Source organism: Triturus cristatus, chromosome 7, assembly GCF_964204655.1.
Source record: "Triturus cristatus chromosome 7, aTriCri1.1, whole genome shotgun sequence".
NCBI lineage: Eukaryota > Metazoa > Chordata > Amphibia > Caudata > Salamandridae > Triturus > Triturus cristatus.
In genome coordinates, this window is record NC_140590.1 from 1,066,765,712 (window position 1) to 1,066,792,024 (window position 26,313).

General features: G+C 44.7%; 1 protein-coding gene across 2 annotated transcripts in view; it reads right to left on the reverse strand.

Moving 5' to 3' along the window:
- Positions 1-26,313, reverse strand: part of STK10 (serine/threonine kinase 10) — a 339,205-nt gene that overhangs the window by 105,076 nt on the left and 207,816 nt on the right. For both annotated transcript variants that reach the window (XM_085618153.1, XM_085618154.1), the window contains exons 3-4: positions 26,057-26,105; positions 11,350-11,499 (exon numbers count right to left, since the gene is read on the reverse strand). In XM_085618153.1, the coding sequence (XP_085474279.1) occupies positions 11,350-11,499; positions 26,057-26,105 (199 nt within the window). The remainder of the gene's footprint in view (positions 1-11,349; positions 11,500-26,056; positions 26,106-26,313) is intronic.

A 26,313-nucleotide genomic window follows, 5' to 3' on the forward strand; every position in this document is an offset into this window, starting at 1 on the left:
GTGAGTTTGAGCTATTGAAATTGCAAATAACAATGCCTTTTATTTTTGTTTTCTTTTTAAAAACATAAATTAAAGGCGTTGTTATTTACAATGCCAATGGCTTAAACTTGCGTAATTGCGAGACCTAGTGCATTGCAAATGCTTGTTCTGATTGCTCTCATAGGCAACACGGAGGGAGGGAGTGAGGGATTGACGGAAGGAAGGAGGGAGCGAGTCGACATGGAGGGAGGGTGGCAAGACAGGTGGGGTGCACACAGACAACAGGGGGTGTACAGGGGTGGGTGGGGCCTGGCACACAGACCATAGAGTGCTGTAAGGACGGGCTGGAGGCAAGCAGACAGACAATGGAGAATGTGAGAGAGGGGTTGTGGGCAAGGAGACAGACAACAAAGAGTGCTCAGGAAGGGCTGTGGATTAGCAAATAGACAACAGAGGGTGAAAGAGTGGCTGGGGGGAGCAGATGGCACCGGAGGGTGGGAGGGACTGAGGGAGGAACACAGAAGGGGAAGTACATGAAGGATGCAACTTAAAAACACACATTCTCACAGTAAGGGAGCATCTGAAAAAAGTGCAGTTGAAGGAAACAAGTAATGCATCCAATGAGTAAGGAAGACTATGGAAACTGCCCAACAGAGAGACAATGAAGTGAACAAATCATAAGAAATGGGCAGCCTCTAAGCCCCTCGTAAGATAACAAAAGATCTCACAAGAGAATGCGCATGCACTGTTTTTGGTGAGACCTAAAAAGGGGAAAGATGGGGGGGGATGATAGAAAAGCAGTGACCAAGAGAGATAGTAGGTATGAAAAAGAACCTGCAAAGTGGGATAAAGAGACAGGGAGTGAGGGGTGGTTAAAGAAAGAAGCTAGAGGTGGAATGAAGGCTAGACAGAGTACGTATTCGGAATCCATGCATTTCGCAAGGGCAGCGCCAAACTACTACGAACAACTTTTGAGTATCTCCATTTAGGTATTTATTCTATACCATGCTTCAGTCAGAGAGAAATGCTTGCGATGTACAGCTAACATAATAGCAAAAATATACATTTACAATCTGGATGTAGGAGCCGACAGCTCTACAGCAATCACTCAGTTAGACGACACTTTCAGAGAGAAAAACAGACCTATGGTTCTCTGATATTCCCTTAATTAGTACAGATTTTTATACAGCACTACAGGCTCACCTTCTGCTCTCTTCAACCTGCTGGGTTAGCAGCCCTTTAACGTGAAACTTGATGAATGTCAATCAGAGACAGTAGCGCAGGTGATTGCCATCCGACATTTTTCTATAGTTGTTCTTTTATGAACAATCTTGTAACCTGAAGGTCTGCTGGAACAATTTAGTGTTTTAGAAGTTTCCCGCTGTGCAGCTAGTTGGGCTCTTCTGCTAAGCTGGGGTTTGAGCATGCCAGAATTATGGCCCCATGGCCTACCTCGAACCGCCCAGCAAAGCCTCTATTTTGAAACTTCATTGTTGCATCCGTAAGAGGAGGCTGAGATACAGCTCCGTCAGGGCTTGGGTTTGTTAATGTCTCCCTAGGCCTTTCACCAGTCAGCCATGTGAATGTTAAAATTAATACCAAACTGAATCCAGGGGCCAATGGAGCGGTTTCAAGGCAGATTTGACTCGTTCACTTTTTCAAAGATGTAGATGTAGTCTAGGGCTAGGTTCTGCATCCTCTGGAATCAGTACACTTATTAAAAAGTCTGTTGTGGATCATGTTGCAATGGTTAAGGTATGCTATATCAAGGTAGGCCTGGGCAGAGTTCGCAAAGTGACCAAAAAACTCCACCACGCCTATTTCCGCAAGCGGCGGAGTGCATTTGGTCATGCCGTTCGTGTTGATTTTCAGTGCCTGATGTTTGTCCTGAGCTGTAAAATCAGAGCGAACAGCACCATGTGCAGCGCAAAAGGGCGCTGCTTCTTTTCTTGCCACTCAAGTAGATTTTTAACCTGAGCAGCAGCTTTCTGAACGCAAATGGAAGGTTTCTCAAGACGAGCAGTCGCGACCATCCACGACCACCCGTTTTGAGAAATCTGCCTTCCTGTGTTGAGAAATCGACCCAGGAGGTAGATTTTCCTCTTTCACGCTCGGCAACTTGGCGTTGGCGAGCTAGGAAAAAATTCCGCTCTGCTATGCATAGCAGAGTTTTTCTGAACTCTGCGGAGGGCGGAAAACTCCGAGAAAGGAGTGGAGTTCACCACCCAGGCCTATCTTAAGGGCACTTAAAGTAGGTGTATTTTTACAGCCATGCAAAGCTCTCAATTTACACCCTCTGGATATCTGCATTTTACTTACTTTCTGGGATTTGGTCTGGCAAGAGGGGTTTCAGATGGATTTAACCAGAATCAATTGTGGTGTACAGCCATCTCTAAACAGAGGAATCTCTTGCATCTATTGGCACATGTGGTTCAGACATTCAGTTGCATATGTTTGGTTGGATGAATCATTCTACAGGTTAGTGCGAATCTGGACATGCACTCGAACTGCACCAGCATCTTCTCTACATGACAAGTGTAAATACTGAAAAACAGTGGAGACAGAAAGGAACCTTGCGGCACTAAACATGTGATCTTCCACCAGGGTGGTACCAGAGAAAACAACCAAACATATTGGGGTTTCATTGGTAATTAACGGCTAAAACTGTTTTAAGGCAGCTTCAGTCTATGGTGTCCCATTACACGTAGAGGAACATAAGGCTAGCTTGCTTGTTTCATGAAGGATGGCGAGTAGTTCCTCTACGGTCTCTGAATCTAGACTGTTCATCATGGAGAAAAGTCAAATGCCATAAAAAAACCTCAAGTGAGCTATGGGTAGCACAGACTTATTTGTTTTGGGAAAGCCAGAAAATTAGGCTTTGCACCGTATACAGCATGCCTCGAACCAGTTCCTCGGGAAATGAAATACACCTGGCCCGCTTTTTCTACTCCTCAGAGAACAAATGTATCTCTTGTTCAAGGTTTCGATCCAGATGCGGACAAGCATGGGGAAGACCCGTTCATCGGGCTGTGAACCTTGTCGCGAGGGAGTTGCCTAGAGAACTAATACAAGAACCCTCAAAGCAAGAGGCGCGAGTTAGAAGTAATGCTTTACCCGTCTGCTTTTCTGCCGGGATGAATGTTGATGCTTCCATGAACCTGGCCCAGACCCAGTGGAGCAACACCACCTGAAACTTTGGACCCCCATCTTGTGTGAGAATTCTAGTTTCCGGCCTTGCGATTTATGGACCCTACTCAAATTTTCTAAGCACACTTAAACAAGAGTATTGCTGTTAAAATTCATGCCTCAGACTCACCACTCATCTCTAGTATTGATGATAATTATTGTGTGATATTGTAACCTTCTCTGCCTGACCACAGATGCCGATTGAAAGTCGCGCTGTAAACAATCAGAATCCACGGCAAAGGGGCAGTGACAAGACACCTAAGTATCCCAAAAGATGGCACTGGTCAGTACTGCCCATCCAACACAGGATCTGGAAAAAAGACTCATCACCTGCAAGTTCCACTCCCGCTTACTTAAAGCTCACAAGGTGTTCAAAGAACTCGTTTTGCTGTGTTATGAAACAATCACATTGCTCGCAACCCACCACTTCTCTACCCGTTTTCTTCTCCTCCCAGCCGATTCTTTCACGCTTTCTAAGTGACAACGGCTACATAGGATCACTCTGTTCGATCTGGTCAGTTAATCTTGGTCGCCCCTTCCTACACCAGATCTTAACAAACATACTGTCTCTGAAGCAATGATCATCTCTGCCAAATGACCTACAAGCGAGAGTGAGGAGACGGCAGGGTGAACCCTGGGGCATCATTGGATAAACGTGTGCATTCTGCAAAGCCCCCAAGCTATTATTCTCCAAGAACAATCCAATATAGAATGTATATTCAGGTCTACTCAGTGACAATGCATTTCAGCAAGGACAGCATCATCTCTCCCAAAAAAGAGAACACAACTCCAGGTAAGGAAGATGAATCCACTCATGTCGAACATCTACGGATGGATGTGTGCCACGTGAAATTCTGTCACAGCGGAGCAAACTGCAAACCAGGAAGCAGTTATTGCCTATGTTCATATTTGTAAGTCTATCAGCAGCACTAGAAGCCTCTGCAAAGCAAAATATAATTTTCCTTTAGGGAACTAGCCGAAAAGTGCTGGAACTTAGACCAAGTAAGCTTCCCTTTATTCCTTCTCTTCTTTGCTGCTTGTGTTCACAGAGAAGACTTCAAAGAGCCTCGACCAGAGGACCAAGAGTAGTGAAGGAGCAGCAAATGGTAAAAGAGTCTAAAGAGGGCTATTCAGACCCCATTCAAGGAAATGGGGAAATGTGAGACAAATCCCATCTCCCCTTGCAGCACAGTAATAGGCAGTGTGAGTACTTCCCTCATGGGAGAGCAAAATATTTCTTATCTGTGGTGATCACACACGAGCATCAATCCTACAGGGTGGCACTACTTGCAACTCACAAAAGAGCAACTCACAAAATCGCATCATCAAGAAATATCACTTTATTCAGGCTCAAGACCGCGGATTACGTGTAATGAGGCCTGGTAGTTTCACAAGACCATCTCGATGAAGGCTGAGTGACAGTCACACTCTGATGTCTTAATATGTAAGTGAATCATAAGGAAGGGATGTACACCGCGGCCCCTTCGATGTCTCAACACTGACAGAAAGAAAGTAATGGTAGTGTTAGAATGAGTTCCTTTCCCAAGCGTTCACCACGTGACGAGACTGAATATAGGTCTAAAACCATCCTTGTGCAAGGATTCGCTTGCTGTGGTTTACAAGTGAGCTGGGAACGGAATTAACTACAGAATGCAACCAAGGCCAACATTTTGCAACAGAGCAATGTGTAACAGAGGAAGACCGACTGAGGCAACTTCCAGTGTAGCTGTCATCAAGCCCCACCCTCCAGAAATACATACATTTTGCTCCAATGCACTTCGTAGACAGATTTTCGCTTCCTCTCCTACACACAGGTCAACAAGAGTTTCTATGTTCAAGCGGGAGTGAGAAAACAAAAAAAAACTGTAAAATGAACCAAAGCTGCCCTATACCAAAGCCTTGGTGGTCATTTCACAGAATTCGGCTGACATCCGTAAACATATGAACCAATTTTCTACTGTGATTTGTGTAGATTTGTTATGGTAAGGAATTAACACAAATCCACTGAAATGCACATGGAAAGCCACACAAATCAGATTTTGGAACTGGGGGATTTTCAACAGTAGACAGTCTACTGCGTTATGTTTTTACATTTGTTTTTCTTTTCAAAGGGTAACAATTTTACTTTTGGAGGAACCTCTTCCCATACACCTTCGGGAAATGTGTGGGGTGCTTGTGAGTTCTTGACACACAGCTTGCGCTCTTTCACCACTATTTGCCGGCACGAAACCTCAGTGTGAAAATCATTTGGAAGGTTTGCTTAAAAAACAAAAAACAACAACAACAAAAAAATGGCGTTTACTGCCATCCCAAAGTCAACCACTTTGCCCCTCCACTGAGAACACTGATGATCGCCTCCCTGCCCATAAACTTGCCAGTGAGAACATCCTCCACTGTACCAAGTTCCACCGGGTGCTGTAAGTGTCAGATAAACTCATTTGGTAATCCCAAATCAAGGTGTCTGTGCTTGCAGATAGCTTTGATGGGCACACTCAAGTTAAAAATGATTGTGAAATTGAACCCCACTTGGTTCCAGGATTATGATTGCATTTCTTAAGAGAATCAGAAATTTTAAAATCCTTTAGGGATACCACAAAGTTATCCATTCTAAGCTGTTAGAATGACATGTTGTGCTGTGTTCCTGAGCAAACAAATCAACCATTAGACCCAGCAGCAAATACCCGAACTTACACAGAAATACCTGCAGGATAAATTCAGGAGACATGGTTTAAATATTAGATCAATGTTCGGAAATAAAAGATCACTTCTTTTATTCATTTAATTATGCATTCATTAAGGAAAAGAGTCAACTAGTCGACTCCACAGACCTAGCTTCGAGAATAACTAGAAGAAAACAGATAACCTGTGTTCTTGTTATAGACTGCGCTTTAAAACAAGTGTGCAATGGAACACAGAGGAAGACTGTTAGCGTGTACACAGCGTACAACAATTTTACAGTGGAAACCACGATTTGAAATCCTCGAATCTAGAGATCGGATGTTCTATATTTCTTTTGACTCCCACTGGAATATGGGTGTTTAAAGAGGAGTATGAAATTCAGAAAAAAAAATGTATAATCTCTCGCAAACCTATGAGTATCTATGCTCAATATGGTTTCCCTCAGAAACAGAGGTTAAGCTGGTCTGCAAGGCTTTTCAGCTACCTGGCCGAGGATCTATATAGGCTTCAACTGGGGCTTATTTTTCCTAGTCCCAAAGTGCACTGCGAGGACATTTCAGCAGATGTGGATTGCGTCTCCACTTGCGTTCCATGCTAGAGTACATGTTGTATGTTATGAGATTTACAATTGAGGGATCAACTCAAATAAAATGAGCTCAGCGCTGGTCAAACTACAACAAAGCACTGAAGAAAAGGACTAAAGAAAAAATACGGAGGAAAAAAATCTGCATCTATCACCAAAAAGTTAAAAAAAAAATAATAATAATAACTTGGCAGCATGTAGACACAAGAGGAAGCCTTGAAGGAAGAATGCGTTTTCAAAAAGTTACGCCGAGAATTCTCCCTTCCACTGCCTCTCAATGGGAGCAAACTGGAGCTTGATCTCAGTGCCCAGGAAGAGGTTTGTTTTTTCCCTTAGGCTGCTACGAATCGCTTAATTTTTGTCCCACTTGGGTAAGAACATGGACTCCTTGAGGAGATGAAGAAAACCTTTGCCTGTGAGCAATACTGGTTATGACCAACGGCCAGATTATGGGACGATCCCTGGGGGTTTGTGCCTACTTTTTGTGCCCCCACAAGTTTTTGCACACTTGGGCATTTCTAGATAACAGAGTGGGCAGCAGATACTTATGCGGTCCCTTCTGCAGTATCCATCGCCTGGGGATGTAGGTCGATACTTCGCATACCATTACTGCGCATGATTTTAGTGTGATGTTTTTACTTAGCATAAACAATTACTTCGCAAGTTTTAACTGTGCATGCGTTTATAACGCTAATGGTTATAAATGTACTATGGTTTATGCTAATTAAAAACATTGCACTAAAATCATGCTTACACTACACTACCTTACACTACTTAAACGTCACTACACTACCCGAAACCCTAATACACTAACCCCTACACAACCTTCCTCCTTCCTGGACCCTACACTCTAACACTACACTTCACCACCCCTCCCCGACACTACCCTAAACCCTTTAACAGTACCCTACACTACACAAACACCACACCACTACCCTAAACCCTAAAACACTACTCCCTGCCCTACTCTCACAATCCCCCCCCCAGTCCACTCCCTACACTACAATACTACCCTGCACGACACGCCAACACTACTCTAAACCACAACCCTACACTACACAAACACCACAACACTACCCTAAACCTAGCCCCAGCACAACCCTACACTACTCAAACACAACCCTACAACCTAAAAGACTACCCCTGCACGACACAAAAAAACTACACTTACCTCTCTCTCCTCCGTGGTTCCTCTCTTCTCTGGCTTCCAGCGATGTCAGATCTGTACGTCGTTGTTTGGAAATGGAAGCTCCTTCCAAACAACGATGTGGATAGCGCATACCATTACAACGCATGCGATGTAACAATTTGCGTACTAATGGTAAGCGTTGTAACATTGCAACCATAGTAATGCTTGCAAAGTGATGGTATGCGCACTAGCAGCCGCGCACTAAAGGCTGTTTATCTCGCCTAGCGTATCTTGTGCAGTGTAAAGGTGGCTTCGCTCATTTGCATGGGCAAATGAGGTATTTCAGCTGCCTATGATGTATTACCAACCAGCTTGAAGGGTTCTTGGGCAGGATGCTAACAGGACACCAAAATGTCTGTGGTTCATAGTTAGCATGTCCCCAGGGTTGCCAATAGGGAGCAACCACCACCACACATTCCGCAATGCACCCTTCACACAAGCAAGAGGAGTCACATATGTCACCCATTTGTGGGCCATCTCTACCCGCTCTCAGAAGGTAGTGAACATGTTCCTGTTAACTGACAGAGAGTGGTGCTCTAGGCCAGAACACTCGAAGACTGTGTGCCCAGCACAGGACAGGACAATGACCTGGTAATCGGGCATCAAGTCTTCACTGCATGTGCAGTACGCCAACACTCATGGAAGCCTTGACAAACACAGTAGGAAGAGAATATCATTGCAGAGACCATCAATAAGATGGAGTGGGAACGGAGTAAAGATAAAATCAGAATGAGAAAGTCCAGATGAAATCAGGAAGGCCCTGAACTTGGCGGCGTCCTGAGAACTCATGGGATCCAAGGTCGACTGACCAAAGGGGATGCCAGATTTCTAATTTCACCTCGTGCAAATTCTTCCAAGGCCAATAATTTTCAATCTGTGCTCAAGCTGTTATTTTCCAAGATTGGAAATACCGAGAAAAAGTCGTAACATTAGTTTTGTACTCTACGCACAACAAAACAAGAAAAAACCTGCACAGCTGGAAAGAATTGCATAGCTTTGGAAATCCATTTGCTAGGGTACAATACCATGGCTCTAGATATGAGACCTTCAATTAGTAAAAGCCAGCACACCTTTGCACAACAAATTGTGTCCTCCTGAACAGTACAAGTACATTCTACTATAGAAATCCTAATTAGCAGGATGGCAAGAGTCCTCTAGAGACGACTTGGCAGATCGTTGTTCTGCTGCATGATCCACGTCCTGGCAAATGACCGACAGCTTCTAACAAGTTGGTTCACCAAAACCCTAGGATTCCCGGGGCCGGGGGTTATGTTACAAGGTTGCTAAAATAATAGACGACTTTAAAGTGTCATAACTTAGATATTTATAAAAATAAATCTCCAAATGATCCTCTCCAAAAACGCTTCTACACCTCAATCAAGAGTTTTCACTTCAAAATCAAAGCAAGTCCAATTCAGCTGCATTTAATGTTCACCTGCCGATTATTGCTTCAGCGAATCCAAATAAAATCTACGAATGATTTCCCGATCTAATATGGCAGCCGGTTTTAGCTGCCAGGATCGGAATACAGTTTTTGCATGGCACAGTCACGGAAATGTATCTGCATACAGGTAAGGAGGCCGATGATCAACAAATCGGGACGGAGCCGGCCCCATCGCTCAAACTCGTTAACTTCAATGTAACACAAGTCTGAAATGGGGACCCAGGGGGAGCTTGGCGCGAGCCGGTCTCCCCCTGGGTGTTTTCGCACGATGGAACAGGCCACAGGTGCAGATAGGCTCGGGTAGCGTAGAGGGCAGGTTCTAGAGGTAGGTTATATATAGGGCTGTGTTTGGTGGGAAGACACTCGCGATGGTAGTCGTTAGGGTGACAGGAGTTTCTAGCGGACCCACCTGTAGTGTCCTAGCATGGACACGTTCTAGTGTTCCAATGTGTGTGTTATACACTATACACCCACCCACCACCTACGTCACTGGGTCAGGTGACGAGGATAATAAAAGGGCCGAGCGCACATGCTCGTGAGCATTCCCACTACACTATCCATGTGTCCTGTGTCAGTCCTTTACCCAGCATGAGGGCCTAGGGCCCAACATTACACCACCCACCCTCTTTTTTCTCAGAATTGTGTTTTTTGTAAATTAGATTTATTGTTTTTTTTTTTTTTTAGAAATTCATGCTGTACACCTAGCATTACGCCGCTATAAGACAGGTATAGTTTTTTTTAGATAGCTTATAGGCTGTATTATGGGGGGGGGGTGGAAGGGACAGTCTGGAGCGGGCTTATCCATCCCTCGAGGGGGGTTGAGGGGGGTAGGGCACGACACAGGAGATGGGGAAGAGAAATGATGGGGTTTTCAACTGTGATAATTTGGGCATAGAGTTATTATAAGGTTTTTAGTATTTGACTTGTTAATGCTGTTTACATACAAGTTGTGAAAAATGCACCTGTCTTAATAAAGTGGCCTTTTTTTGCTAAACAAGAAGTAGTGGGCTGTGATTTATTGTGCGATATACGGAGCATCGCAAAACTAATATTTGAAACGAGGGAGGATTTCATGTGTGCGCACGCACTTTACAGGGCTGGCCTTGCTTACACATGTGTTTTCAAACAACTCAGAGCTTGGCAAGCGCAGGAGCATAAACTGCTGGCAGGGAGAGATTACAGCTGACAAGGTGCAGGGGAAGAGTTTTACCGAAAGGCACTTTAAGGACACAAACCAGCAACAATCCCTTTAGTAGCGAGCCTGCTCATTGGCTGACCTGGAGACCTATCCGCCGGATTGGGCGAGTTTTACTGCGGATAACCCTTTAATCTGATAGAATGATAGTTTCAGCGATCATTACTGTGCAAATGCTGCATGTTGCTCCTGGCATAACGTTCAGTGTAAATTAGATTATAGATAGTATGTACTAGTCTGTTTAATCTTTTAGGTGTGGCTAAATAAATCCCTTGCTCTCTGGCAGGTTCAACCTTCTGTTAATGTAAGTACTTAAGAAAAGACCTCGCTCACATAAGCTTTTTTCCTGTCCAATGGACAATTGAAAAAACAAACAGTGCCTAAGTGGACACGAAGCCTTTAAAGTGTAAGTATTATTTAAAAACCCCATTGAGAAGCTGAAGTGCCATAGTCTATCTGTTTTTTTTTATTTTTAGTTTGTGAAATGGCTTGAAGAGCACAATTACTGTAAAGCTTGTAAGGCGCTGTAAACGTGGAATAAATAGCTGAAGAGATGCAGCAGTATGGACCGGGTAGGCCGTTTGCTGCCCTGCCCGCCAAACATTGTAACTTGCGGCTGAGGCCAACATACCCTGTGATAAAATCCAGTTTGGTCTTCTGGCCATCAACAATGAATGTTTACGGCAAAAACGGCCATGTAATACAGTTCAGTGGTGGCTATGTGAAAATTCATTGCTATTTCACACTGGAGAGGATTTCACCATGGGATTCACTGATGAGCCGGCAGGATCTCTCTCTGCTTCATCTCCAGCTCTTTCTGCTTTTTCTGCGACTACATTTTGAACGCGTAATCCGTATCCTAATGATGAACAGCATGGATGCTCCCAGCTCTTATGTGCGATATACACATCGTCTATACCAATAATATTCTAGCACAGAACCTGTACACGATTATCTTTCAAAACACAATGCATCATCAATCAACGCACGAAAAGGCACTATGCAATACATACAAACAGTAAAGGTACAGGCTATCTGTAAATCATATCGACATTCCCAGGCTTAGGAACTGAAATAATGTGTCTACTACTCACCTAGTCGGATGTCCCCATCTTGGGTCAGCAGGACGTTGCCAGCCTTCAGGTCGCGGTGAATAATCTTCTTGCTATGCAGGTAAGCGAGGGCCTCCAGCATCTGGCGGCAAACCACTCGGAGCTGGGGCTCAAGAAGTCCTCTGTCCAGCTCTGCAATCAGACAGAACCACAAAAGAACCATTAGAATAGGTCATCGGAAACAAATGGGCTTTTCTACCAAGGGCCGCCCGCGCAGTTTCTTCCAACAAAACTGCAGGTCTAAATGTTTAAGGAAGGATGCCATCTCATTTGTGCACCTTGGAGCTAGACCCCCAGGAGGGTCCACCTATCAAAAAAACATGGCGAGTGTCAATTAATTTTCTAGAGCGGGGTTTTCCCAAACTGAGTCGCAAGCCGATTTTTGGTGAGTCGCGAGAATCCAAGCATTAAATAAAGAGACTTTGAATTCTGTATTTATCGTGTCACATTTGCTGTGCTTCAAAGACAGATGTCAAATGTCAGGATACATCTTCTGAGAAATTGCAGCTTGTTTTTCTAATATAGGGATTGGTGTTTACAAATTTCTCACTTTGCAGTCAGAGAAAGTAAAGTGAATTACGTGACAACCTTGCTGTCGTACTAAGTGTGAAATGAAAGGCTGTAGGATGTCATTTCTTTCTGCAACACACAACAAAATGTACCTGTAAATGAACTGTACACATTCAGCAGTTCCGTAAATGAAAATTCAGCAATCTTTTTTTAATAATTCTGAAGTATGATGGAATTAAAGATTTTATTCAAATCAAGACACTTGGTGATGCACAAATGATAAATATTCACAAACACAATTTCCACACATTTTTGTATGTGTGCAATGTAGTTTTTCCTTGGAAGTAAATGACAGCTGCACTGGCCTACCGAGTATTCAAAATATTTACTGAAAGGTCTATCCTAATGCACAATTTACAACGTTGGGTCACTCAGCCACATGACTTTGGTGAAACAATTAGTTCTAGGAATTTAACAACCTACACTTACCATAGGAAAACCAATCACGATGAAAAAAGTGGTCCTTGGTTTGGAAAAAACCAACGCGTAATTCATCGTTTTTTTCCAGAATGATTTCTTAATTGAGATGTATCAATCGTTAAAGACAGTAGATTCCGATTAGGTTTGGTTTGCTGAAAATGCATTAATTTTATTTTGCTTTTTCAGCATTTTACTTTGAATACTTACACCTACACATGGCACAATTTATTTGTTGATACAATAAAAAAAACACAAGTTCCCCAAACAGGCGTTATTTAGCAGCAGGGAAAGCTCAATAGAAGATGTGAAAGTGAAAGGCACTTCTTTCACTCTGACCACAGAGACTAAAAATACAAATCTAGGAATAAAGAGTTTAACGCAGTTCCCGAACCCACCGAAGATACACGGGCTACTTTCCCGCCCACTGTTGAAGATTACTTTTCGAACTCCAGGCAATCATTTCGAATCATTAAGCACAATGCTTGGTCATAACTTGTTTCTTTGAGGGCCAGAAGAAAACTGGGAATAGTCTTTCAGAGAGGTCATATTCCACGAGCATTAGCCTGGCGGGACAATTAAAGGATGGAGCATGCAACAGCAATATTGACTCACCTTTTATCGCATCAAGAACACAGTATACATCAAGGAACTGCACGTTTGGTTTTGAGGTTCCAGGATCGCTTATGGTTTAGCTTTTGCGGCCAATCAGAAAACATAGTATAACATCCGCTCTAGGTGCGGGCTATAGCTCCGTGGGCAGGAAGGCACGTGTGAGTGGCAGAGATGAAATATTTTTATTTTATTTTTATTTATTGACATGGGCCGTCTGTCAAGCAACGAGAAGATCCTGGTTATATTATATTTATTTCTATTGTGCTGGTATATTAATATAAAACATTGGAGCGTGCAAGCCATCTATTAAAACCTGTCTGGTATGTCCCCATTATAGTCCACTTGTGACAGCTCTAGTAACCCGTAATAAGCAAATGACGTAGTTTCTCAAATGTAATAACTTATTACAGTGTTTCGGCAGGATCTCGCTGCAGAAGTCAAGGTGAAAAACAGTTCTCGGAGCATCATTATGGCTGCAGTTCAAACAACAAAAATTAAAACTGGTTTTTCATTCTTCCCTTTGGGTTTTCAAAAGGAACAGCGTTCAGCAAAAAGGAGATCATTAAAGTAACATTTAATTTTTGCAAGCTATAGGTCATTACAGGAAAGACAGAATATCTCTGCATGCTTCAACACTTTGAGCTACATTATTTTTAAAAAATTGGACTTGCATTGATTCGAATCCAATACCTTTTTGCAACAAATTATTAACTGCCTATTTGCGAGTTTAATTTTGCACCAAATGTGCTAGCTAGAGGTAATTGCCACTAAATTGTGGGATCTGAGGAGGTCAATTTTCGGTTCAGAAAAAAGCTAAAATATTGGGGGTTCATTCTCATTTATTTGGGAAGTTTATTCATAGTTATCAGGTTTGGCTATCTTTCTGCCTTTGACATTGTGGGGCCTTATCACATAAGGAGCCCCGGCGGACGCATTGGGCCTTCGTGCCCGCTTTTCGCACCCCGGGTCACTTTGGTATTATAGATGGGGGCGCAGACGATTTTGTGTCCTCCTTCTATAATACCAATAGCGCTGGCGCCTAGGGGCGTTCCCTATGGAAATGAGGGAATTCCTTTGACTCTGCACTCGCGCCATATCATAGATGCGAGCGCAGTCAAAGAAGTCCTCAGGAGGCGCACTGACAGTGCGCCATTTAAAAGGTGGCGCACTGTCATTGCGCCTCCTGACAGCAGCCCTCTGAAGGGGATAAAGGGGGTCCCACTGACCCCCCACCCCCCCACCCCAGACATCCCGTTGCAGGCGGGTGCAGTCACTGACTGCACCCACCTGCAATGGGATCTCTAAACCACTTTGAAAGTGCAAGTGGGTGCTGCCTGCACTGTGAAAACATGGAGCAGCTGCTGTGTTTTCACACAAATGCGCTGCACTGGTGGCAGCAGGAGTTCGCGGCTGCCCCCAGGGCAGCGCATTCACCCTAATGGGGCGCATTGCCATTGTTTGCACCCGGCGCACCTTTTCAAAGGTGCTCTGGGCGCAAACAGCACCCATACATAATACGGCCCCTGGTTTCCAAAAAGGATGGATTTCCCTCTGTTTCTCATGCTGCCAAAGGTCCGCAAGTTTATTGTTAGATTAGCTGGGAGTGTCCAGAAGCACAACTTTAAGTGTAATGTAGGCCGTTTGAAAGTGTTCTAACTACAAGAGGGAGCCAATGAGAGTGCTCCAGAATGTGAGTTAAGTGGTCAGATTTCTTTGCCCCCTTGAGATCAGAAAGAGGGGTGCTTGCACGCCCACGTGCAAGGTTGAGGACTATGGGGTGCACAGCAGATATAAAGTCATCTTGATAGGTGTATGGTTCAGGTTTTACCTTGAGAAGGTGCAATGGACATAAAACAGTTTTATGAGCGCACTACAGTGAAGCATCAATGAGAAGGGAGTCCCAGCAGCTTCAGCCTGGGGACCAACCTGGTGCGGTACCAAGAAGAAACTGCTGACGAATACACCTCTGGACTTTTCCACATTTCATTTCAAGGAGACAGAACTTGCCTTGCTCTGGGATGCTCGAACACGATGATACAAAGCACTGCAGTCTTGGCATCATTGCAGCTGCATGTTGCATCATCCTAAATGCCAATATTTCGAAACAGGAAAGAGGGAGGTAGCGACAAATTTGGGGAATTTACTTTCCTCATTGAGTAAAATTGAAACAGAAACAATTTTAGGCTTGGGACTGCTAAAATAAAGTCATGCTGGGCTTTAAAAAACCAAGAGTCTACCACCTGAATAGGGTCTGTTGGTAAGTATACAACATCAATGAATGGTGTCAGCACAGCTCACCAACACTGGTCCTAGGATGAAAGTGCCGTGGGGGCTTAACTTTGTTTGGCATTTCCGTACTAGAGAAAGTGCAACCAACTATTGGCTAAACCCTTCTATTTATTTATTTATAAAGTTTTATATAGCGCGAACAAGATCCTTCAAACTAGCCCTGGAGGCTAATAAAGTAACAACCAGCAGATGAAAACACAAATGAATAGTAAAGTGCATACAGGTTCACATATCAGTTATGTTAAACAGAGTACATTGTACACAATATGTCAATAAAAAAAACAACAACAAAAAACAAGTATAGTAGTAAATGTTGAAACAATGGAAGTAAGAACAATGTCAACGGGCCAAGGGGTTAGCCCAATATTACTGATTGCAGCGTACAGATTGTCCCACATGATTTCATAGCGAAATTCCGTCATTTTAATGGGACCTGGCCCTATGGAATTAGAATTACCTTGAACCCTGCTCCAGTGACGTAGTATCAACGTTGTTAATTGCACATTACCTAGGAAGTGGTGCAGTACGTGCGCTCCATGATGGTGCCATTTGACTGGGGTGGACCACCGGCACGCTTGAGACCCTCTAGGTACCCCCACATAGGTTCACACTCACAATATACTCTACCCCTTACCCCACCACGGGTATGGCACCTCTTTAAAAATGCAGAGGAAGATGGACTCAAGGACGGAATCTCTGGTCAGTCTTTCACTCAATATCCCCCATCGCAGGTTAGAACAGAGCACACCCAGTTCTGGCGCACAGGGTGCAGAATGAGACAGTCCGCCCCATAAATTAATCTTGTTCCCCGTCTTTGAGTATGGTGCATGCAAAGAGAAGAGAAGTGAAGGTGCAGACCTGCCAACTCACATGGTGCCACCACGTGTCACACAATATCGCCTCCTGTCACAAGGTCACCCGGTGAGGAGCCGAAATCACACAGTGGCAGGGAAGACGAGCTGGAACCACTGCGCAGAATGGATTCCCAGCTCGTCTTTGGAGGCTGTGAACTGCCAATGTCATTTAATAGGTGTGCCTCTTTGCACAAAGACCCGCCCCTCCTCACACGGACATTTTCAAGTTGGCAGGTCTGCAGGGGGTTATTCATAACTGGACGCGCCAACTCAGGAAGAAGCTTGAGGCAGGATTTAAACCAGTAAATATGTGAAATACAACAAGCAACCCCACCCAGTTATTGCCCTCTCGTAATGCCTTCTGTCTTTTTTTTTATTACTTAAGGCACAGTAGTTTCAACTGGCCCGTAGCCCTCTAATTTGACATTAACATGCAATAATAACAATTTTTATGAAGTAGTTTCTCAAAAAATACTCGTAGGTATAAAAAGTCATGGCCGCAGGGAACATTCCTCCTCAATATGTTACACCCTTGAATTACTATTTTTCATATTTGTAGAAGTTAACATTTCCAAGAGTCGACTACAGAGGGGAAAAAACCCTTAACAACTCTCTCTGCAAATATCTACTATAGAACTCATCCATCCTAAACCTAATTTCAAACTATTCCCCTACCTCCACTCTCCGACTCATCCTCAACCTCTCCTACTACGATGGACTCCCAAATAACCCTTTCCAAATTCTTCTCTCCTTTATCCAATTCATCCAAATAACAGGCGCACATGTCCACCCCTCCCAATAACAATTTATATTTTCCCTCTACTAATCCGCCTTGGGTTCCAGAGTAGCATACTATTTGCTGAAAAGAGCTTCAATGCCTCGTATGGGGTAGTAAGCGATATATAAACACAATTACAATCACCTGTCAATCCCTGTCGAATCCCTGTTGGATCGAGCATACGTGACGGAGGGAATATGGCATAGGACGGTTTAGGTTATGGATAGGGAGTGGTTTTGAACCCTCAGCACTGCTTAAACAGGCATTGCTATCGTGCCCCACAGCAAGAACGAAATCCTATTGAGTCGCGGCCCACCTTTTGGGGAGCTTGTGACGCCCCAACAGGGGTATAATGTAGTCCCTGCAGCCCCTGTGGTGCTGGAGGTGGAGCAACCCTTAACTGGAGCTCATTCCATCCAAAGCCAATAAATATCTTTGATATATGTGAGACGCAGAGACCCCCTCATCGCATTTTGCAAGAGGGCCCAATCATTTAGCGGTACGCCACTGAGCCCTAAATGGATCACAGCAGTACCGTGCTTTCATACAAGATGGAAACCTGTGTTGCACAAGGTGTCCAGCTCATCTTACTGCTCACTGTGTGACTCTGGCTCCACACCAGGAGGCCGTGTGATAAGAATAGAAAGAACTAGTCACAAAGAGGCACTGTGTGAGCTGGCAGGCCTGTCATTTTGTTGCGCCTCACGGGAGAGGGGAAAATGAAGCTATCTTGTGGGCATTTGACTGTGCTCAGGTCCAACATTGCCAAGTGAGAGGCTGGGTCTCCCCAGATCACCCCATCCCAGCATGCTCCATTCCTCATTTATTTAAGCGGATAGGAGAGCACACTTGAACCCAATCTTCATGAGAAAAATCTTTAACTATTTGAAGAAATTTGGCAGTCACTCTCCCACTTCAACTATTAACCCTGGTTTGCTGAAAAGGAGAAGAGAAAAAAAAGAATTGGTGGAGTGTCTGTTAAACCACAAGGAAAAGGGCAGGTGCAGTAGGGACAATGAGGAGGCAGAACGAAGGGGAAGGTGCTGCCCACTGGAATTACAGATAACTCAGTGGTGGCGAAAACTGGCATCACACACTCTTTGACCACGCCCACCCTGCTTCACAGGAAGTGACATCACATGATTTTAGTGAATTCTTGCCATCCCAAAGCAGCTCAGTGACCAATAGGCAGCCCGATTGATTGGGATGTGTGCTGTCAACGATGAGACCGATGAAAGACAGCACACAGGCCGGATTCCTCATCAGGCAGGAGTTCAAGACCACAGGACATGCAGCACACCCAACTAGAAGGATAGCGATTATCCAAATATTGCTCAGGCTGAAACCAGCCAGGTTGATGGCCATTTGCCTGATATTGCGGTCCTCGTGACATTGAGTCAGTATCACCCTCAATGCTACTGGAGTGGCAAGATCCATCATAGGGGTGTAAGGAAACCTTAGGACCCCCTGCAAGTAATAGTGAGGGGGGCCCTCGCAATACCCATACCCCAGGCCTGACAAGCTGAGGGAGTCCCCCTTTAGGTCTAGATGACGGGGTATGCAAGGTGTCTGTTATCCCTCTGGCACCCCCCCCCCTTAAAAAAAAAGTGACCCACATTTGCAGTTTACTACTGTTCGTGAAGCATTGCTTGGTTAGTAGATGAGGATTCATTTTGGGAAACCTGTGTGTTAAATAAACCCATTCATAGCTTGAGGGGAAGTAACATTGGGTAGGACTGAAAACTCCATTATTCCACTGCATCTCACACACGAGTTTATGGACGCTCATCTTCATATCCATGAATTTCCCTTTACCCACCCTCATGAGTCCTTTCCCTGTTCTTAGGTCCTAAACCTTCTAGTTATTCATGGGAGCCTCAGTGTCCACTGAGTCAGAGGTCCCCAGAGGGTTATGGTCACCATTGGGTCTGATTTATATTCATTCTAAAGGACCAGGGTGCCCTGCTCACCCTAAAACAGCCACTACATATTCATCAATTGGTCGTGAAACTACCCACTCATCCTCAGGACTCTTAAACTAATTTCCACTCTGAGCTCTCGGAGGATCCTGCTCATACAAAGGGCCAATGAGTCTACTGCCCTCTTTTAGGTGCCCCTGCAATATTGCTCACTCCCTGCTGCCTTGGAATCGTGCTCAACCTCAGGTCTGCTTAGGTCCCTGTTCGACCTTAGACCCAGTATCACTTGTTCTCTTACCGTGAAGCTTCCGCTTACCCTCAGGTCAAGCAGACCATGCTTACCATGGGATTCCAATGGGGTTCTATTTACTTCCATGGCTCTACACACAAAGACACTGAGGTTCCCACTCACCAACAAGTCTCTAAAGCTGCTGCTGACCTCTAAGCCCCACAGGCTCCCCATCACTCTTAGGTTCCTAGCAAAGCCCCTCTTCAATGTGGGTGCTCAAAGGTCCAGGGTACACTCGGGCCTCAAAGGCTCCTGCCTCAATTTTAGTTCCCAGAGCCCAACTGTTCGCTCCAAAAAGCTCCTGCTCACCCGGCTTTACCTCAAATCCCCTTACACCCATCACTCTAAGGTTCCTGAAGTTTCTCTTCGCCTTCAGACCACAAGGCTCCTGCTCAACCAAGAATCATTAAAGCTCCTCCTCTTTTTCCTGCCCCTGAAGTTCTGGTCAATCTACAGCTCACTCGCTGAACTTCCTGTTCACTCACATGTCCCCAAACTCCACGATGAGCTTGTTAACTCGAAGACTCAGTGTGGTCACCATGTTTATCTTTACTCGCTTCCCGGGTGGTGACTGAAAAGTGACCCAACGAGAATACCTCCTGCAAGTGCAGCAGTCCTGCAGGATCTCAGGCTCATGTCCGTCCACACTGAAGTGGCTATGAGACCGGCTAGCTTGTGTTACTAGCCCCTTTTACCTGGCTGACCACAATCGGAAGCTTCCCAAGACTCAATTTGAAGTGAAAAGAGTAACTGAGATTGGCCAAGAGCAAGACTGGCCACCTTCCCCTTTGAAGGTATGAAGCACAGTAAAAAAAACACTATATAGAAACAGACATGCTAGAAAGTGAGAATTCCACATATGAGTAAAAACGGTGACCAGGGACAGACAGATTAGATTAATGAAAAAACCTGCAAAAACATTGAATGATTTAAGTGTCTGTTGAAGAAGTTTCGGTGCAAACTTCAGGTCACAGTTTGCATTTACATATATACATGCAATACTCTGTTGGTTAAAAAAAAGAGAGATTGACATAATGTGACCAACATGGCATGGGAACAACTAGCAGCTATGAAAGCGTGTCAGTTTGTCATCCCTTTGGCTATACCTCTACCATGCTGAACGGTCAGTGTAGCTGGCAGCACTCTATAGTAAGATTGTTGCGTATTATCGAGGCAAGTCCTCTCCGGAAGGAAGCACAGAAGCCTGGTCCCGCTAGCTTCAAGAAGCCCTTCTACCATCACATACTAAGTTCTCGCACAGGTGTCCAGACATAAATGTTATCTTTGACCTTGAAATAGCACTCCACCGCCTTTTGACAAGGTTCGAGCTATAACACATACATACAGATAGTATTATCGCCATTTGTTAATAAAAGGTTACTTTTCAAAGAATGAGGGAGAAATACGTCCATTGAGCATGTGCCTGGCCCGTTATAGTGTGGCAGTGCAGCGCATGGAGATAACTGCAAACACCTGCTACGGTAGGTTTCGATCGTGGATTGCCATTCACTGCAAGTTTAAAATCAAAACTGCACAGAAATATGGATTACAATAAAATGAAATCCCACAGTTTATAAACGGTGCCTTATTATCAGCCAGCTGCTGCAGCGAGGTCACTTACATTCCTCCATAAAACATTCATTTAAAAAGTTGGTTTGAAGGGGCTTCTGCAGGGCGTACAGAAAAACGGCCAGTGCAGAGCAGGCCTATTGTCTTTGACCCTGGTGCACTGCACCGGGGCAACGTTAGCTACGTCCATGGAAAGCAAAATGCCCTCAAAGTGAACTTAGCCAATGGCTGAAGTGGCCTGACATAAAATAACGTGCATTTGTAGGGCGCATTGTTCACCCAAGGGTATCTTGGCGCTGAACAACAGATGTTTGTTGTTACCCAACTCAATGGTACTCATTTTATCGACCTCAGAAGGATGAAAGGCAGAGTGGACAAGCCAGAATTTGAACCCATGACCAGGAGGTCGAACACAGGCCCCTACAGTGAACCTATTAGTTTACTTTGTCACCAGACTCACTGCCCAGTACTCCTTCCTGTAGTAAGCTGTAATGGGAGGAAGACAAATAGGAACACCACAATGGATAATGAGGTCCTGGATGAAACCACTTACAAGTTGGGGATCTATACATGTATAATGCAGACCTAAAAAGTAAAAGAGAAAAAGTGATGAAAAACGAAGGAGGAGTGAATAAAACAGAAAACGTTGTAATGTTAGACAAGCCAGCTAGTCATTTAAAATTTTTTAAAAAGCAATCCTTTAAGAAGGACAAAGGACATACTCAGAGGGCAGGCGCTTTTTATTTGTTCTTTGCAAGTCTGAAGTTGAAAGAACTTTTGAAAGTTGCGATTCAAAGCAGGTGTGGGTGCAGGCCCTTCAGTGCCTGTTTGAAAGAGTGATCAAAGCATGCCGAGTTCATGCTGCAGGAGGCCGGGATGGGAGGGGCTTGCAAACATCGCGCACCCTCGATAACTAAAGAGTCGTCTCGATTCTAAACCGATCTAATTTCAGCTTTTGCAATATTCACAGAAAAAATATTCCTATTTAAAATGTAGGAGTGGTAAAGAAAATAAGGAAGCTGGCGCTCCGGGTCCTTCCTTTGAGGGTGAGTGCTAAGGGACGTCAAGTGGGGCGTTTGGAAGATTCATGAAAGACTCTTGCAGGCTTGTGACTGGGACCGCAGGGCACGAGTGAGATCCGCAAAGGAGAGTCCACAGGACGCTTCTTGTAAGATAGATGCTTTTTTTATTCAGGCAACTTAAATAACAGTTAAGCCAGATGTAACACTCCAATTGCAGCAAGGTGCAACGCCGAAGAGCTATGTGGAGAGGCCTTCCAGAAGGATCTGAGGCACGGCGTGGCAGCCATGTTGAAGGCTCCGGAAAACGCACAGCGAAGGCAGTGTGGTCGAGGGGAAGGCTCTTGGTGAAGTCCCAAAAACTCAGAGGCCACATGCAAAGTTCCAGCAGTGTGCAAGCAGCTATGAGGCACTGCCCCGGCTGGGTAGCCTCACCGCAGGGCGCCGACAGAAATTGCACTGCCCGAAAGGCGCAGGTGATGCATGTCATGGACCAGTTTGGAGAAATGGGCAGGAGAAGATGGAAAATCGGCATTCCTTAGGGAACTATGGTCCTGCAGAGAGTGGCGTGCCGACAGGGCATGAGGTTGCACTGAATGACTACAGCAGCAAGAACAGCGGAAAGGTGCTTTTCAACAGAAGGTCGACAGGGCGGGCAGGAGTTGTTAAAGGAGCCCCAGGTAGGAATTTGTCAATGTGCCCCAACTTAGACCCGCCAGAATTATCACAAACCAGAAAAGAGCCACATAATCCTTTTTTGAACATGCTTTAAAGTGACATCCTCCACAAAAAAGAAAATAATTGGTCTAGAAAACAGGATAAAAGGAGTGCCATACTCCTCATACACCCTCTCGTCTTCCCTGAAGGACCGTCCTGTCCCTAAGCAATAGCAGGTATTGAAGCAGCGGAACTAGACTTTGGGAAGGATATATAAGGCTTGAGTAATAGATAAGCGAGTAACCGTAGAAGTTTGCTCCATCTAGATCCAAAATATCAAAGTTCTATGAAACGAAAGCCTGTAGGGGCACGACAGGACAACACCGAGGTAGCAGAAGTGATATGAAGCCCGTTTCTGTTAGACCGGCTTTGTTCTTCGCCACTGCCACTGCCTGCTGACTGACAGAGGGGAGAGGAGGGGGGCCAGGACTACCGTCCCAACAGTCTCCATTGCGGCAGCTGCCGCCTGCACCATCATTTCGCGCAAGGAGGCGCTTTAAAAGTGTTCATGGGCTTCCGCATCGCGGGACGTGCGCGGACAGTGTCCGGGCCAAGCCCGGGTCAAGGGCGGGCCTGTCAGGGGCCGGCTGGGCCACCCCCCTGACACCACACAATCGGCGCAAGCTGATTAGTTGGTTGTGCAACCTAGTATCAGTGCTGCTTTTCTTCTTTTATTTTTGCTCCCTGTGTTTCTTGTGTCAAGTCAGTGGACAATGAGTAAGAATGAGCGTAAAGGGGGTGTAAGGTCAGGCATAGTGGGAACCTTGGACGCGTTCCTTTCCTGGGCTGAATCCGCGCTAATGCATGAGATTCAACTCACAGAACGCAGACTCTGGTTAGAGCCCCCACGTCCCCTCACAGGATCAACACTAACCCCTGTACTCAAGATTAACGCAACAGCCGACTCTACCTCCCAAATAAGCCATGCGTCTCGAGTGCACTTGCAGCCTGGGCAGCCTTCTGTACACAGTTTGGACAGCACTTCATCTACACCGCAAGCCTCCCCAGCTAAGGTGCTTAGTAGGTGGTAAAATTCCACTCTGGCTTCTGGTGGCGAACCTTTACAGAAAAAGAGGAAAGCACGTGGCATACCCAAGTCTAGTTACCAGGCTTCTAAATTGGTGAAACGTAAGCCTGCCGTAACAGGAAGTGAGGGTGGTTTGAAACCTGCACCTATACTCCCAAACTTGGGTGCTGGTCACACTAACATTATTTCTATTGCGGTACAGCTATCCCGCAATTCTCAGGCTGATTTTTGAAACCGGGTTGAAGAGAAGCTGTTAGCGTGGATTGATTTCTTGATGTTGAAACTTCCCCAATCGACTCCTTTGCTGCCCCTTTAATTAGATATGGGATGTCATCTTATTGAGGATATGGCACGATATAGACCAGTGGCTTACTGGAGAAGGCTCTGGGTTACACCAGAATTGTCCCTGTACGCTCAGGCCCGTCTCGAAGTCAGGGAGGCAGACCGTATGCGTAAAATCCCCTGGCTAAGACAGGTTAAAGTCATATTTAGCGAGATGGGGATGAGCAGACTGTGGGAAAACCCCGTTGATAATGTTTTTCCCTCAAAGAAGGAATTCAAGGCGATGTATTGGAGTATGGTCAAAATGAAGCGCTTTTCCTCCTTAACAAGACCGTCACTGACAAGGGAGTTCTTAGAGCTTACACATGATACAGAGTATGAAGGGTACTGGGATTTTATCACTGTTTTTAATGATAGGAAACTTTATCACCAACTAAAAGTGGGTTCACTCCCAATCAATTTGTTTGTTAGTAAATGGCGTGCCACGAATCACAGCAAATGTCCCTTTTGTCCAACTCAGAACGAATCTCTGGTACATGTTTTATTAATTTGCCCCGTTTATAAACTTCGTAGACACAAGTGGCTAAAACCAATTTGTTTGTCTTTGGGAATTAGCTCTGGCAACGAAGCATTCAGGATCTTAAAAACAGAAACTGATGAACCTATAGTGATTGCAGTTGCCAAGTTTCTAAGTTGGATGGGGGCTATACGAGCTAAAAAGATGAGGTCTTTTTAATTGGTTTTAAGTGTACCGACCTGGTCAATTTTACTAACAAGCTGAATCTACTGTTATAGATTTTTGCGGTACTACCATCAGAGGTTTAATTTATTTTAAAATATCTATTTATCATATATCTAAGCACTTGATCATTGTGGATCTATTTTCCTTGTGACCATTATTTTAATGTATAACTATGTAACTTCCTACGAAAATGAACTGGATAATTATGTTTTAAATGTTCAATCGAAATAAAGACATATTGAATTGAATTGATATCACAGTTTTCTGAACACTGATGCAGTCATGGGACTAACCACTTGTCACACTTCCATCCCCTAAACGCACTACTGTAGGTCCTGAAGGCTCAGAAGTGGAAACTGCAGAAAGTAAATTGTCTCAGAGGGCTGTGCTCACTTCCTGTTCCTCCTGTTGCATGCATGGACCCTGGCGACAGGGGTAGCACACCAGAGAGACACGTCAAGGACCAGTCAATGGCAGCCCACAAAAGGACGAGGTCCCCTGCAGAAAGTGCAAAGGGCCCTTTGAGACTCACTTCTCTCACAGATATCCTTGGACCTTAGGCTGAATTTGGGGGACTGAAGGGTGGGAGGTTCCCTGGCTGCAGTGCCCTGAACGTCAGCCGCTCTCCTGTCATTCGAATAGCTACCCATTCCCAGCATTTTCAAATGCATAGGTTCTGTACTGCGCATCTCTTGGGGCAATACAGGGCGCAAGGGAGAGGTTTGTAGAGGCATCTTTCTAGCCTCCCCACCAGGTTTAAATGGGAAACTCGGAAATAGTGGCGTGAGAAGAGAGGAGTGTCTGAACTCGGATTACTACATTTATTAGCTATTTTATATAGTCAGCACTTTACAGTGTTATATAGATGTGGGTACAAACACCAGTTGTGTGAAAGTACAAGTTGGTACAGTGAAAAAAGTTTATAAAAAACAAACCGTCTATAATTACGTCAGAACGTAAACATATACATGCAAGTACACAACTTTGCGGGATGAGACCTCCCTTAAATATATTTAGTGAGGCAGTGACGATGAAATAAGAGTATATATCACATTTTAAAATGTACTCAAGAGATCGACAAGCAGTGACCTAGAAATGCTGCGTCAAGGTGGTCTCAGTTCCCAATAGTGGCTCTCTCGTATCGTAGAGGATGGCACATTAGAAAGCAAACAGTATCACAACAGTTGTTAGGACAAACATCTTTTGAGAAGACCTGGAAGCGAAAGCTGCAGGCAAGGTTGGTGACAGAGGGTAGGTGATCGCCTTGGTAGTGAAAAAAACTCTTACATTTGAAACAGTACGACAAATCTAATTTTGTTCATGGCTAGCTCCATTGTTCATCCAGGAGAGGTGGGCAGAGGTTGAGCAGCTCACCAACACTACTTCCCTTTCCATGCAGGATTTTTATTGCAGTTTTCAACCAAAACAAAAGAGGGAAAGAACAAAAGGACTGCCAACAGAGACCATGCAGGCTTTTTTTAAAAGTGCTAAATGGAGAAATGTGGTACTTCGAGGAGAGGGCATGCGAATGACCGAACATGAACAACAATAAGCCCTAATCAATAAATAACAAACATTACAACAGTTGGCTGCTCCACTTACCGAGCATGACTGCATCGACTGCGCCGCCAGGACAGAATTCAATCATTATCTAGAGGGAGGCAAGGGGAGAGAAATATAACTAAAGAGTACAGCCAGGTAGTCTGGAAATATATTGCAGTGCTATGGTTTTAAAATCTTTCTTAAATATAAAACAACTTACATTTTTGGGTTATTTTGACATTTTGGAACCTCACACAACCTCAAAACTCATTCATGAACATAATATGTCTGATGGTGTTTCAGGGTATTTTTTAAAG